Source organism: Mercenaria mercenaria, unplaced genomic scaffold (genome assembly GCF_021730395.1).
Source record: "Mercenaria mercenaria strain notata unplaced genomic scaffold, MADL_Memer_1 contig_1973, whole genome shotgun sequence".
NCBI classification, from domain to species: Eukaryota; Metazoa; Mollusca; class Bivalvia; order Venerida; family Veneridae; genus Mercenaria; species Mercenaria mercenaria.
In genome coordinates this window covers 1-16133 of record NW_026459997.1, presented here as the reverse complement: position 1 = coordinate 16133, position 16133 = coordinate 1, and the positions used below count along the sequence as shown (strand labels likewise).

Genomic DNA, 16133 nt, shown 5'->3' with positions numbered 1-16133 from the left:
TGGGTTATGAAGTGGATATCATAAACTATGGTGAATAACAAAACAGATTGTCGCGAAAACGTGTGACACAAAAACATGAACGAATATTTTGGCACCTTACATATTGTTGACTTATTGTTTTGTATTGTGTACTAGAACAACAATCAACTAAATGAACTTACGCCAGTTAAATCTACAAAAAGCAAGTGGCATTGCTAGAGAAGAAACAAGGACTGCATACAAATATGCAAGATACATGTAATGGCCTGACTAGAAGAAAGATAAGTTTTGTTTATGGAGTGTGGTAACATATGAGATGACACAGATTTTGGTGTTGAAGCATTTTTTCAATGCTCAAAGAGAAAGTGCAAAAAGTTGTGTATATTGGAATATGATGTCCTTGTTAAATTTTCAACGATTCGTTAAAGGATTTGACGCTTCGTTAGCTAACGAAAATGTTAACAGTGCCTTTAACAACCGAAAATTTAACAGTGAGTAAGGTAACGTAATAACCAAAAGTAAACAACCGTTAAGTTAACGATTCGTTAAATTTAACGAAAGTTTTTAACAACTGGGCAATAGTAAAACTATTCGGTATCAGGGTAAAACTGAAACATTAATGGCTAATAATAAAGTTACCTGAATGCTACCTTGAAATCGTAATTCTGATACATATAGGGTTATGTATAGTGTAATTTGGAAATGTTGGACAGTATATAAGGTTCAAATGGTCGCAGCTATTTTATGGAGATAAATTTCTTTATTAATGTCATGAAAAAAGCCGGACTATGGGGCCTTTAAATACACCTCATATTTTATAACGACATAACAGATGTACAGTTTCTTTTGAGCCGCATTTTTGTAACTGGGCTTAATACATCGAAACAAATACTGGTCAAGAAGTACTTTATATAAAGTTGTCGCATATTAGTGACATCTTTGTTAAAATATCAGCATTGTCCTTATTTTTGAAATTAAGTTTAGGTGTGTTGCTAATTATATAAGCATCGTTATTGTATTTAACGCTATAGGATACTCTCATGATAATTATTCAAAACGTAATTTGTTAAACAAAATTTTTCAGGTCAGACTCAGTTCTGTTTGCTATGCATTATATTGAAAATAAATGGTGAAAAAAATGTTACTCATGCTAAGTTCGGACTTCTTTCTTAAAAGCTGGCTAATTATTTTCAAATGGGAAATCAGCAAAAAAATGTATAACTGACTGATGGTAATTATATATCAAGGAAGTAGCAATACCCAAGTAGACAATTTATTACTGAATACTAAGAATTAAACCATTCAAAACACCACGCGGAAATAAATGTCGATACGCAACAGAAATAGTGCATAATGCCTTACTCTACATAAAATATAAAACAAGCACGTCAGTTGCATTTGATAATTTGAAATACGAAAACAACATTTTCATAAGGATTAAATGTTATAGAATGTTTGAAGTGTGTGCTAATTAAAAACATAACTCATTTTTAAAATCTTATAATGTGTTAGCTGTAGTTGTTTAAGTAACAAGCATTTTAAGAGCGAAATCATCTTATCCCGTCTTAAACATTTTTATAACGACAGTTCCGATGTTTGGAGAAATGTGTCAATGCCTATGTAATCGTATCATTATCTTAATCTTTTACTTAGATGTAAATGTAAATGTACAGTACGTTATTAGGTATTTAGATTAAATCATTTTCAACACTTGTATGAAGTTTTTATGCAAGTTAAATACAAAATCATACCATTTAAATCATTGTCATTATTTTCAGGACTTTTCAAGCAGATCCCTTAATATGAGCGAAGAAAATGCTGGAGAAGTGAAAAGTGATGAGGACTTGCTAAAGGCATTTAAAATGAGAAGAACTTGGGAAAGCAGGTATATTGCAATATTTGCGTATTTATGAAAACACGTCATATCACACAACAAGGAATACATAGCTTTTAGATTTTAGATGACTGACCTTGCTTAAGGTGTTTATATATTTCTTTCATTGCAGTCCACATCCTTATATATTCTTCAATGCGGATGGTCAGACATTCACTTTTCTTGGTTTCTACATCGATCCTGAGACAATGGATTTGATAGATCAACAGACAAACGAACCACTTGAGAGAGCCATAATGCATCACAGACTATATGATGCTCTTTTAAATAACCAGGTTCCAATTCAGGAAAACTTCGACCATCTTGATAGGTAATCTTGGATTTAAACCGTTTTGCAAGCATTAATGTGCTTTATCGAACCGTTAGTTATATCTCTTCATGTGACAGGAGAGGTAATTAAAGCCGCACAGAAGAATTGTAGCTCAAGAGTTTTGATCACACATGTCAGTGTTTACTTCTGTTTTTCTCTTCGTCTTTCACAAATTTAATGTTTGTCAAAATTTCTCATGTAAAGCTAATGATTGGATTTCAATTAAAATTGGTATTAATTTTAAATGACATTGGCGAATTTATCGTCTAATGCTTAACTGCCATTTGAGGAGAAAGTAAATATATAACAAAACCAAGCCGCCTCGTGCTGTTCATTAGCGTTTTCATTCTAAATCATAACCTTTGCATTTTTATAATTTATAACGTTCATGAAAGGAGTCGTGACAGTTAATGTTTTTATAATGCACTTGAACTTCACACAAGACTTTAACATCATACGATGACCTGAAATACCAGATTACATACCTATAGTTAACATTGTTTCCAACGTAGTCGTTTCGTCAATCGTACATACTAGCAATCACTGAACAGACTTTGCATACTACAAGGGTCCTGCAAAAAGTTCTGTCACTAATGGGCTTCCGTAGTTTTATCCCAGGTATTTTTTAAAACGCTTCATTGCACTCGAATGGTGTGTCCAATTGCTAACGATATCTGTTTATTTCGTGCAAATTTCAAATTGAAATACATGCAGTCATATACACTGACCAATTTACTTGTCACATTGTAAAATGGACGAAAAGACTGGAATTCGTAATTATATTAAATGCCGCATTAAGCTTGATGTAGATTCAAATCAGATATTTGATGAATTGTGTGGTATATATGGAACTTAGGCCATTTCAATGCGCACAGTTTTTAGGTGGGTTAAAGCTTTTAAAGCTGGGAAATTATCTGTCGAAGATGATACCCGTTCTGCTGTAAAAGCTGTGGTCGCAATTGTCGGTGAAAGATATAGCCAGTTGTACTTGCGTATCAGAAGGCAGTGTGCAAACAATTCTGAAAAAGCGTTTGGACCTGAGAAAGGTTTGCGCTAGGTGGGTACCTCATTTGCTCACTGAGGAGCAAAAGAAACAACGCCTTAAATGTGCCCGGGAACTTTTGAAAACATACAAAGGCTGTGATAGTCGGGTTATTTCTAACTTGCTAACAGGTGACGAAACCTGGGTGCACATGTTTGAGCCACAAAGAAGGGCTAATAATAAACAATGGAAGCGAAAAGATCAAAAACGCCCCTTATTGCCAAGAGAACCATACGTTCCAAAAAAGATGTTGTACGCAATGTTCTTCAATTCTAGTGTACCAGTCGTTCAAGTGCCTACAACATGTACAAGAACTCTGTACTGAAGAAAGTGAAAAAGTTTTACAATTAGAAATGTCCAAGCAAAGGATGGGTGGAGTCCATCGTATACACGACAACGCCTCCTCTCACAAGTGCGAGGTTGTTAAGTCTTTTTTAGCTTCTGAAAAGGTGGAAGTTGTAAACCATTCACCTTATTCACCTGACCTGAGTCCCTGTGACTTGTTTTATTTCCAAGGCTTAAGAACATGATTTCTGGAAAGAAATATAAGTCCAGAAGTTCTCTTGGCAGCGCCATTTATCAGTGTCACAAACAGATACCAAAAGAAGACTACTAATCTGCTTTTTGAGATTGGGAAAAACAGTTACAAAAGTGTGTTTCGGTAAAGCAGGAATACTTTGAAGGTTTGTAATAAAAATAATTTTGATAAAACGTAGCATTTAAGAAATTCGAACCCAATGACAGAATTTTTTTGCTCGACCCTCGTATCAGCAAACATTTGATCAAATGTATAAAAATAAAGATGAATATCCAGTAGGCAAATTCATGTTCCAAACTATCATTTTCCCCAAAGTGCAACCCACATCACGCGGACTTGCACAAGACCAGCACATGTTCTGTACACAGACACACTTTCAGACTTAGATAAAACAAAAACATGATGTCAAAACGAACAAACAAAGCAATTTTGAACAAATCTATAAAAAAAACAAGGTTGAACATCCAGCAGGCAAATCTACGTTCCAAACACACATATACACCCCCTCACTCCCCCCACCCCACCCAAACAAAAAGTGCAGCCCACAGCATGCAGACGTGCACAAGACAAGCACACATTCACAAACTCACACACAGACTCGGACAAAACAAATACATGAGGACAAAACGAACAAACAAAGTAACATAGAGTGGGATACTTCCTTGGAAGAGCCAGTGGCAAACCCATCAATTGGAAGCTTAAACCGGTTTATGGTGCTTACCTAGCCACACTTATGACCCCAACATGTTCAAAAGTCACAGGACGGTGTAATTAACGTTTTACCCTCTTTGCGAATCCTAAACACACCCAATGACAAAAGAAGGCATGGCATGTAAAACACAAAAATGTTCTTAAATTTATATAAACAGCTGTAAAAGGGTTGAACACAAAAAACAGTTTATACCTTTACCAAGTACAGTTGGGAAATTACCATGACCAAAAATATTACGAAGTTTGTAATCAACATCCCCATAAAAGTCAGGTGTTGATAAACCTTCACGCAGAAGTGTCTTCAAATTACGGTTGAATTTTAGAAAATTTTAGGAAAATATTTATGTAGTTTATAGTAACGGTAGCCTTGCTGAAGAAGCTTATTTGCAGTCATTTAAAACCCAAATGGAATGAATTGAGAAATATGTATCCCATGTTGCCTGAGGTACATTCCCGTCAAAATGGGGGAAATTTACAGTCATCCCCTTTGTCATAAATTTTGGTAGTGTCATAAATAGAAAGTACCGGTAGTATCCGTATTGCTGGTTCGTTGAACTGGAACTCCCGGGGATAATAAATGCCCAATACTTGAGCAAAAAATCCATCGTATAATCCAAATCAAGAATATCGACCAGATAGCTTGATATATTGTTAAATGTAGCAATTATGTCTGCTTGCGTATCTGTAGAAAGGCTCAGCATGAAATGTTTTTCATAACAATATGAAAACAAGACAAGGGGTGAACATTTTGTTCCAATGGGAATATACAAATGACTTGTAGGAATTCTGCATTCCCAAACCTAACGTACTGAATACAACAGTAGGGCGCAGTAATTCACGTCAGTATATAAATCATGTCAAAGATGTTTCAATCAAAGTTAGAATTTAGTTTGACTCTAAAAGTATTGCCGTTAACATTTGAAGTAAAACATGTGGTAGACCAGTCCGTTAACTGAAACAACCGTGCTTCTCAGAATTGCACTTGTTGTCTACATTTTCGAGTTTCAACGTGAAAGACAAAATTGCAGATTACTGAACAGTTGTAGAATTTCATTTAGTACGAGGAAAATAACTTTAATGGAGAAAGGCTGATAGAAGGTGTATGGCTTAAAAATTACTGTTGTCTTTAGGCATGTGTACAGAAGGTACAGAGTGTAACCGAAGAAGTAGAAGAATTAATTTCGGAACTCTATTATATGTACTCATATTACGTTATAATGTAAAACCAATCAGTGAAAATGGGCGTTAAGCTAGTGAAAGTCATCAGTTTCAAATGGAAAAGTGAAACAATTAAGCGATACAAACTGGTACAAAAGCGCTGGATATATACCTTGGAACGGGATAACTAATTTGGACCCGAATATCAGTGAATATAGAACCTTCTTTACCTTTTTGAAATTTCCTGAGTTTTGCGTATTAGCATAATCATCAGCAAGAAAGGTTTACATTACACTCCACGCACGTCTCTGTCATCAAAAGTTGACTGCCCTAACAAGGTTCCATATATGTTCTTTACATATTATGAACAATATGCCCCTTTTCAACTTAAAACATTTGTGAAAATTGACATTCACCTTTGATATGTAAGCTATTCTTATTTAGATGGAAAGGGTAATACTTTAAAACATTTGAGCGCGCAGTCGTTTGAACGCTTCATTGACGAAAGATGTTTGGTAGGGTCATCTATTTGTAAAAACTTCAGTTTAATTTGTTGCAGATTTACTATTAGTTTTATCTTTTACAGTAAAAAACATATAATTTATGAGAGTTTTTGTCCAGAATGACCAAGTGAAATGTACTAAACCAACCCATGGTTTGATATATACTACAATTCCATTGTTTTATGTATTATTTTATGCACATGAGGAAACCAGCGTGTTTCAGAACGTTTTGTCATTTTGTAGAAGCGAAAGGATAGAACGCCTTTGTAGGGTGATGGATATGCCTATACCTGAAACAGACCCAGACGAAACATATGAGTTGACCACTGACAATGCAAAGAAAATAATGGCGATTTACATGCGGTTCAGGTAAATTGTAGATATTATATTGTATGTTAAAATGAGATACTTTTAAATTTTTGAAATTAGCGGTCCAGGCAAATATACTAGTCTCCCACCTAACTAAGAGTCAGTACTGGTTCTGTCCAGAAAAGACGGCTTCACTTGTATCGGTCCTACAGACTGAGCACGTTAAAGAACTAGACTATCAATTCACAAAAAGCTAGGCTAATGTAGCCGGACAAACCAGTATCTAAAACAAGATGTACCTCTCTGTTCTGGAAGCTTCCTCTCACTAAGACAAAGTAAAACATGTTAAAAAGTAAATACAATCCAGTACGTTGAAGACTACTATTTAGCGTAAGTATGTTAACATCAATAAAAATGTACATCAAAATTGCTATTAATATTTCTTTTAAAAAGAAATGTGCATAGAATGATAATGCAGCGTTTTTCAGATGTGATATACCCGTTATCGTCATGGGAGAAACAGGATGTGGGAAAACAAGATTAGTGAAATTCATGTGTGATTTGATGAATCAAAAACAAGATGGTTCCACCAATATGATTATAATGAAGGTGCGTACATCATACTTATTCGTACTAGAGTTACATCATGTATTTTATTTGAAGCTAGTTTTTAACTTGCCGTTTTGCCTTTCCGTGTGTGAAAAAGGTGTATATGTTAAAACGTTTGGAATTATGTAACGAGTACAATATTGTTTTAAATAATTGATCACATCGAATTATTGTTTACATTTTATACAAATATAATAGTTTTTGAAGCAGTCAAATTTTAGTTCCTATGATAACAAGAAAATGTGACGATTATTGATCGTACTGCACATGCTCATTTAGGTTCATGGTGGAACAACTGACGATGATATAAAAGCGAAGGTCAAAGAAGCCGAGAACATAGCAAGAGAAAATAGGAAAAGAGGCATTGTAGACGTGGTGGAGGAGGAATCATCTATTAAAAATGTATACATTTATTTAGAAAAATATCCTTGTATTCGATATATTGGTGAAATTGTTTATGTAGAGCGATATATATACTACATTATATACTTGTCCAGGAGTAACTTTTAATACTTTCTATTATATATATATATATATATATATATATATATATATATATAAAGGAAAAACATCCAATGGGTTTCCTCTATCTGTATTTCTGTCTACCTACCGGTTTCATATCATAATCATCAGGGCAGACATATAAAAATTTATATATATATATATATATATATGGTGATTTAGTTCGTATAAATTCTCCCAACTATATAATAATTTATAATGCGAGCATGTATCCTAGCGGATCTCACGTATGGGAAAGTCAACTGTTCTGAATATAATTATATCCCTTAATGCAAAATATCTCTATATATTCAATGTATCATTGAGATCCAGTTAACTTTCAGAGAGAAAAAAATATAGCTTCTCTGGTCCCAATCATTTAAAAAGACTAAAATGTCATTACTGATTTGTGAGACATGAAAAAAGAGATTTGATTATATATATGCAAATGTTGAACCGGTACGAATGTGTAGTACAATTCGGGCTCGTATATAAAGCAGCATCGAAACTAATCTTATTGGGTTAGTGGACTTGATGTGGCATGTGCGTGTTCGTTTGTGCTGCTAGGCGCTTTGCCGTAATTAGTCTGGTATATTGTGGTGGTGATTTAGTTCGTATAAATTCTCTCTACTATATATATATATATATATTATAGAAAATATTAAAAGTTACTCCTGGACAAGTATATAATAAATAAAAAAGAAAAACATCCAATGTGTTTCCTCTATCTGTATTTCTGTATACAGATAGAGGAAACCCATTGGATGTTTTTCATTTATATATATATATATATATATATATATATATATATATATATATATATAATGTGAAATTTGGCAGAGGATATTTTAACATAGAGAATATTTATTTAACATATTCGATCTAGTGAATAACAGCAAAATTATTTCAATAATGATGTCAAAACAATTTTTATAGGGACATTGTGAAAACATTGACGGAGATATGAACATGATGCTCGTAGTTGACGTTCCTAGAGCTTCTGAGAAAAAGGAAAGTGTTCATGTGTCTTCAACTCGTGAAAAAATTAATCGCAACGTTTACACTGTACTGTTCTTTGATGAGGCAAATACGACCGAATCAATTGGACTAATCAAAGAAATAATGTGTGACAAGACCATGGACGGTAAACCATTAAACCTATGCGAGAACCTTAAGATTGTAGCTGCATGCAATCCATACAGAAGGTACCTAATATTTCATTTTCATATTAATTTAATACACGAAATAAAATATGAAAAATGATTTTGTTTGGAACGTATATTTAAATTTTCCTAAATTTCAAAAATGAAAATATTTCATAAGCTGAGTGTTTTATTCAGAGAGGGAAAATACAATATAATATATATTAGGCATAGAAATATACATATAATCCCTCATTCTAAACCGTTACTGCAGTGAAGACGAATTGATAACAATTATTGAAATATTTGTTAGGCATCCAAAGAAATTGATAAAAAAATTAGAAAGAGCCGGACTAGGATACGCAAATCCAGGGAAGACAACTGATGTCCTTGGTCGAATTGCTATGAGACAGCTTGTATACAGAGTACAACCACTTCCTCCAAGCTTGTTGCCATTTGTGTGGGACTTTGGACAGTTAAATGCATCTGTCGAAAAGTTGTATATCGTGCAAATGGTGAAAAGATATGTAAGTAATGATATTAGCTTTTCAACCGTATTTGAGTATTGTATTATTACTATAAACTTTCGTTCCTGCTAGAATTAACAACCATCGATAAAATGCACATATATATGATGTAAACATACAAAAGCAACAGATTGCTAAGTTCATGTTAAGACATCCCAGACCTAACTTATTTCTTTATGATCCCTTATTTTATGTCGTAATAGTTTGTTACAATGTGTATGCAGATAAGACAGAACGCCTTACCGGATAATCAAAAATTGACCGAAGTAATCAGCACAATCCTCGCCCAGTCACAGGAATATATGCGAGGTGTAGAGGTTCGTACAATCTTTTTCTCGAACCTAATGAAGAACTTTGAGGATATCTGAATGTATTATCTATTCTTCAAAAATAATCTACATTATTCTTAAGTTTTAGTGTTGTCTGCGTATGATAATTGGAGCTTCGTAAGTTACGAGAGATTAGGTTATATTTTGGATAAATTCATGGACGGTAATATCTTCTAAAATAAGTTTACCAAAATACAGACTTACAAATCAAATCCTTGTGAGAGGATTTTTATCTTTATATTACATTAATGACTCTAAATTGTAAAGAAAATGTGATGTCGGGATGTTGCAAGAAGTTGTATTATATAAACGTCTGTATGTGCACTTTTTATTATACTAGGATGAATGTTGTTTCGTATCCTTGAGAGACGTTGACAGGGTCCTGAAAGTGATGTGCTGGTTCCTTTCTTTGTATAACAGAAGATCTCAGTTGTTCATATTTATGAAAAAAAAGCTGAGCAGAGTATATCAAAACGTTTCACAGGTATGTTTACAATGAAAATAAACTTTTAGGATTGCGTTTATTTAATTTAAACGGATGAGACAATGGAAAGAAGTTATATAAGTTAACATATACGTTATCTTTTGAGGTTCACACCATTGGGATATTGCTGAAAAGTTTTTCTTGTTTTGAGAGACGTTCAGTAGCGTATCTCGTTTTAGTTGATCATTTTGTTATTACATACCTTACATTTTTATACAAGGGAAACACGTTTTGTAGCTTTTATCTTACTATTGCGAAACTATTGAATGATTATATTCGTTTAATCAGTGAAACAGCGATATAAATTTTATTTGCAGTTTAAAACAACTTTAGATATTATTTATTTATGAGACTACTTTTGCATTACGGGTACTAAACTGCGGTACCGCCGATGAGGAAAAACTTCGCTTCCGATACCAAAGGTACTTCGCCAATGTTGTCAAAAGGAGTGAGATCGGTGAGTTTATTTTCTTTTTGTCATTTTCTTACTGCACGGAGCATTTTGTAAAAAATCGGGGAATATAGCGGGGTGTAGTAGTATCTTTAGTAAATATCATTTTTTATCGTATGAGGGGTTCTTGGCAATTTGGTTACTTTTCGGCCAAAGTTATGCCTTCGCAGCTTGGTACTTTTAAAAGTACATGCGGAACTTCGAAGGGGCTGGTGGCGTTATCGAAGTGCCTGCGGTACTTCTCAAAAAATTGGCATTACTTTCAAATTCAGAATTTCCGGGACACATTTTATGTTTTGACAGATCGAATGTCACGTATAGATATAATTTACGAGAGCAGAGACGATACGTCTTGGGTCAGCGGGAAGAGATGAGTCCAAACAGTCGATGATGTAGAAAATTTCACGTTTTCTTCTTAACTTATTTTTCCTTGCATTTATTGGAAATTAATCATACGCTACTAATTTCTTTTGTTGGGTTTAACGTCGCACCGACAATTATCGGTCATATGGCAACTTTCCAGCTTTGATGGTGGAGAAAGACCCCAGGTGCCCCTCCGCGATTATTTCATCACGAGCGGGCACCTGAGTAGAACCACCGACCTTCCGTAAGCCAGGTGGATGGCTTCCCCACATGAAGAATTCAACGCCCCGAGTGAGGCTCTAACCCACATCGGTGAGGGGCAAGTGATTTCAAGTCAGCGACCTTAACCACCAGGCCATGGAAGCCCCCGCCACTAAATTTATCATGGATGTATGGGTAATGTACAACTACATCCCGCTACCTTCCCCGATTTTTAAAAAAAATGCTCCATGCAGTATCAAAATGTCAAAAATGAAAACAAAATCACTTACCGATCTCGCTCATTTTGTCAACATTGGCGAAGTACCTGCGGTACCGGAAGCAGACATTGTTTAGTACCCGTGATTATATCGATCAAACGCAACTTTTTGTTTCGTTTTTGAATTATACATGTCAAATGTTTCCCACAATTGCAACTCTTTACATTGTTAACACTGTGTATGGTTAAATAAGAGTTGAATATTCTTGTATAAAAGCGTCAGCGTAAATACAGATTGCAACGTCATCAAAAACCAATGCAAATGAGTTGTCCAGACAATAATTAACGCCGCTCCGGGTAAGAAAGGTGTAAGGTCTTTTTTATTACTGCAGCTTTCGACTCGGGATAAACAGCACCGTATCCGCCACGGTGTATACTATTTAGCGATAGTGTTCAATGTTTTTACGTATAGCATGTTTCTTGTTGGCAAATAGGGCATAAGCAACTCCAACTTTTGTCTGAGAAAGTGAATTTTGCCGTATTTTCGTGAAAAGAAGTGACTAGCATAATACTTAACCGTTGTTTTTTATTTAAAGTTTTAAGGATGTTCGATGATATACCATTCCAAACAGAAAACAATAATAAAATAAAAACATTCACACTGACGATTTTGATGGAGAACACTCTAAATTAGCATGCACTATTTAAGCCAGAAAATAATCCTTAAAAATTTTGTCAGAATGATAAGTTATTGCGTCATTCACGAGTTTAGTCATGATCTAAATAAGTAATGTTAATTAATATTTTGATAATTTGTCCAGTCGCCGACACCTCTCCACACGTATAGTATGTGAATATTGATTATTTCATACCGTTTTATAGAATTTGCATCTTACTTTTCGTTAAAAATAGTGCCATGCGTAAAACTGTTAGGATTATTAAAATGTAGTATACATTTTCCTAATTTTTCTCCGTTTTGTGTCCCATTATAGTTGTCCCTAATCATACTGTAGAGTCATCCTCTGTGCGTTTGGGCATCTGAAATATATTGTGATCTCTTAGTCTGTCCGTTCGTCCGTCACTGATGTATGGCGTTTTGACAGAGTTTAACAAACAATAAAATGATTTGTAGGAGTGACAAAGTCTATAAAATAGCCAGTATTTTTAAAATACAAAGGCAGTAATCAACAGTCAGCGGATAAATGTAACTATTATTTGCCCTTCAAATTCGAAGGAGCTACCCGAACCTTGTCCCGTACGCTACTAGATATTTATATAATACCCTTTCATCCTAGCAACAGTGCATTCAATCTGACATTATTACATATATGTGACGAGAAAATAAACAAATATTGTTTTACAAAAAATACTTCTATCAAAATGTGAAAGGTCTGAAAATCCCTATTACAACTTTTTGACTCCCAGCAAAATAGATATTATAAGACGTAAAATACAGGTGACTGTTATTTGTAAATTTATATTTGGAAATATCTCCCCTACATCTTCACGTGACTGACTATTTATCTACAATTTGTGGAACAATATCCGTTTCTTGTTTGCCTAGTACATCTAAGCTTTCCTTGTCAATCCGCCTGTGGTATGACATAGTTTGCATGGTTTCTGGATGATTAATATCAGCAAAAGGCTTCCAAAATTGATTATTGTTGTGTTACACAACCAGTTTCCGCGGTTGAATCAGCGGTAAATGTTAAGTGTAAGTTATAAATACTAAAAGAAAACCCTGAAATTCTTCATTTTTCTGTAATATTTAATTATCATGACTTGACAATTTAACCCACATAAGGATAAAGTTACTTCTTTCTTGCAAAGATTCATTTCTTCATGTTGAAAATGTTTATTGGTCTTTGTAGTAAATCAGTGATTCAGTAATTAACATATTTTCATTTAATTGCATTACAAAACTTATTTCAAATATAAGTCTGATTCCAAGTTTTCAAATGAGTCTTGTTTATGCATGTCATAACAAGAATGATATGAACATTGTATGGCACATGTCCTCTGTAAATGCTCATTAGAATAAAATATTATACTGATACAATAGAGCTTAATATTTCAATCTAGTGACAGAAGTTTTCCCTGAATTTTCTGAATTGATAGAAAAGGTTTGGGCATGCACCTAGCCGTTTAATTCGGGTACATTTGAAAAATGAGGCACAACTGAAAATAATATGAATGTCTGACTAATACAACATAATGCGATTCTTGCATCATGCAGTCAACAGAGTATTTGCATGCGCGACATGCTTTATATAATTTTCTCATCAGATTTGTTATTACTGTTTGATGTATACATGTTTGTATGAAAGTTAGTGAATGTCACCACGCGTGAAACATATTGACATACCTGATTTAGAAGTTCTATCCGTCAGTAGTCGGCCCATTAGTAATTTCAGTATATATAGATAGATAAGAAATGAAACTGACCTGTGTCATGCCAAGTTAGCCGTGTCATGAAACACCTTTCGCAACACTGGTAACGGCCGTGTCATCTTGTCGTTTTGCACTACTTGTCTGCGATATCTACCAAACAGTGCTCAATTGTCCATATTTCTGAAAATATATTTCTAAAACTATAAACCGTATGGAAATTACTAGTATAGATTTTAACAGTTAATTTCTTGCAACATTGATCCTGTGATTACTTATAACCGCGGAAAATAGTTGTGTAACACACAAAAGAAACAATATTGGAAGCTTTTTGCTTATAATGTTTGCCAAGAAACCATTCATATGTGAGATGTTTTCAATTGCAAATGACAGTAAACTATAATTCATTTCTTACAATATGCATATCAATTGAAGTCAAAAAGTTTCAACTAGGATTTTAAGTGTTTTCATATTTTTATAGAAGTATTCCTTTGTTTTGTTCATTCGTATTACATTTATTGTCCGATTAAAGTTTATCCCCTATCATACTAAAGAGTCAGCACTGTTCTTTTTGGCAATCGGAAATATATTGTGATCGTTTAGTCCATATGTCCGTACGTTCGTTACTGATGTATAGAGCTTTAACAGAGTTCAACAAATAATACAATGGTTTAATGAAGAGAAAAAGTCCAAATGATAGCCAGTAGTTCTAAAATACAAAAGCAGCTGTTAGATGTGGTCAAATTCGAAGAAGCAACACGAACCTAGTCATATACGCTACTAAAACACTACGACTTGCAACAATTTGTTCAATCTGATGTTATAATAAGTCTGTGACGGGAAAATAAACAGATGTTGTAATCAGAAACAAACAAAAAACAACACTTGGCTAATTGAAGATCTGAAGCCGGCACTGTAATATGCAGCAATAACATATCACATTTTCATCGTACATGTCAGATCTTCAAAGGCACTGGCCTCTAAATCGTTCAATTTTAAAGAAAGATCATTATTAGCCAAAATATCGAGGTCAGTGCCGGTAAAGATTTTTTTCTTTAATATGTTAAACCATTTGCACTGGATTTTGATGACGTTGCAATCTGCGTTTTCCACCTAAGAAGATCCTTTGGACGCATAGAACGCAACCAATCAAAAATAAAAGAAGGTTTTATTGAGTCTGTTCATAATAGGTAATGAAATGCGTAACAACCCTCAAGCCCCAACCCCACCCCCATCACCGATTAAAGCGGAACTCTTATATCATTAAGAAATGAAATATATTTTTTCAGTGTTCATGCGAAATGAACGACAGAATAGGATCAGCAAATCCATGAATCGCGCTTAACGTCATAGTTTTCAATGGAAAAGAATAGGGCGAATGTAAATATTTATTTATCAACATTTGATGGATTTTAACAAAGCTATACCTTGACAAAGCATAAGTATATGGCCACGGCTTGTTATGCAAATAATGATGTATATTCACTTCCATGTATGTTAAATGACCAGTTAAATTGTTGAATTCAAGGACAGGAAACTTGATAAGATAACCCGTTGTTTGGTTCTCGCGCTTGGAGTGTGTTACCATGCCTCACTTACCGACAGGGACAAGTATCGGAAGCACATTGCAAATTATTTCCGTGAGCCTTGTCTACTTCCCTTAGGACCAGAACAGATTTTGCACGAAATTGACAGGTAATTGACTATCAGATCTTTATAATTCATCTCTTCCGAATAAAGCGGTAAAATGGTATAATATAAATGTCTCTTCATGGAAAAAGTATTTTAAAGCATATCTAGGTATAAGAAATAAATTGATACACTATGACAAAATTACTGATAAATATTGCTCAAAGCGTTGGATAATACAATTGCGTGAAATAAAAATCATCAAATTTATTGCATTTCATATGAATATATAAAATGGAAACGGTCATACATAACAAATCAGAAAGGCAAAGATGATAGTTATATTTGTTTTAACATCTTGATACATGTAGTAGTTCAAAAAACAGCTTCCAAATTCACTAGAGCCTTTTAAGATGTATATTGACAAAACATCTCAAAACGGTATAACACTTTATTTTTAGCTCACCTGAGCCAAAGGCTTATGGTGAGCTTTTGTGACTGCTCAATGGCCGTCGTGTGACGTGCGTCGTCCGTCCGTCAACTTTTTCGAAAAAAATCTTATTCTTGAAAACCACTGAGCAGAATTACACTAAACTTCACAGGAATGATTCTTGGGTGGCCTACTTTCAAAATTGTTCAAAAAATTGAATTTCATGCAGAAGTCTGGTTGCCATGGCAACCAAAAGGAAAAACTTTAAAAATCTTCTTGTCCAAAACCGCAAGGCGTAGAGCCGTGATATTTGGCTTGTGACATCATTTTATAGTCCTCTATCAAGATTGTTCTCATTGTGCCCCAGGGGTGAAAAGAGGCCCCGCCCCGGGGGTCACAAGTTTTACATAGACTTATA

General features: G+C 34.2%; 1 protein-coding gene across 1 annotated transcript in view; it reads left to right on the top strand.

Moving 5' to 3' along the window:
* Window positions 1–15351, top strand: part of LOC128552042 (E3 ubiquitin-protein ligase rnf213-alpha-like) — a gene marked incomplete at both ends in the record, with an annotated part of 66050 nt that extends 50699 nt beyond the window's left edge. The window contains 10 exon segments of the mRNA XM_053533041.1: window positions 1758–1864; window positions 1986–2183; window positions 6379–6504; window positions 6933–7053; window positions 7333–7455; window positions 8491–8759; window positions 9010–9223; window positions 9448–9540; window positions 9893–10036; window positions 15185–15351. Of these exon segments, the coding sequence (XP_053389016.1) occupies window positions 1758–1864; window positions 1986–2183; window positions 6379–6504; window positions 6933–7053; window positions 7333–7455; window positions 8491–8759; window positions 9010–9223; window positions 9448–9540; window positions 9893–10036; window positions 15185–15351 (1562 nt within the window).
* Window positions 15352–16133: the final 782 nt, after the last annotated feature.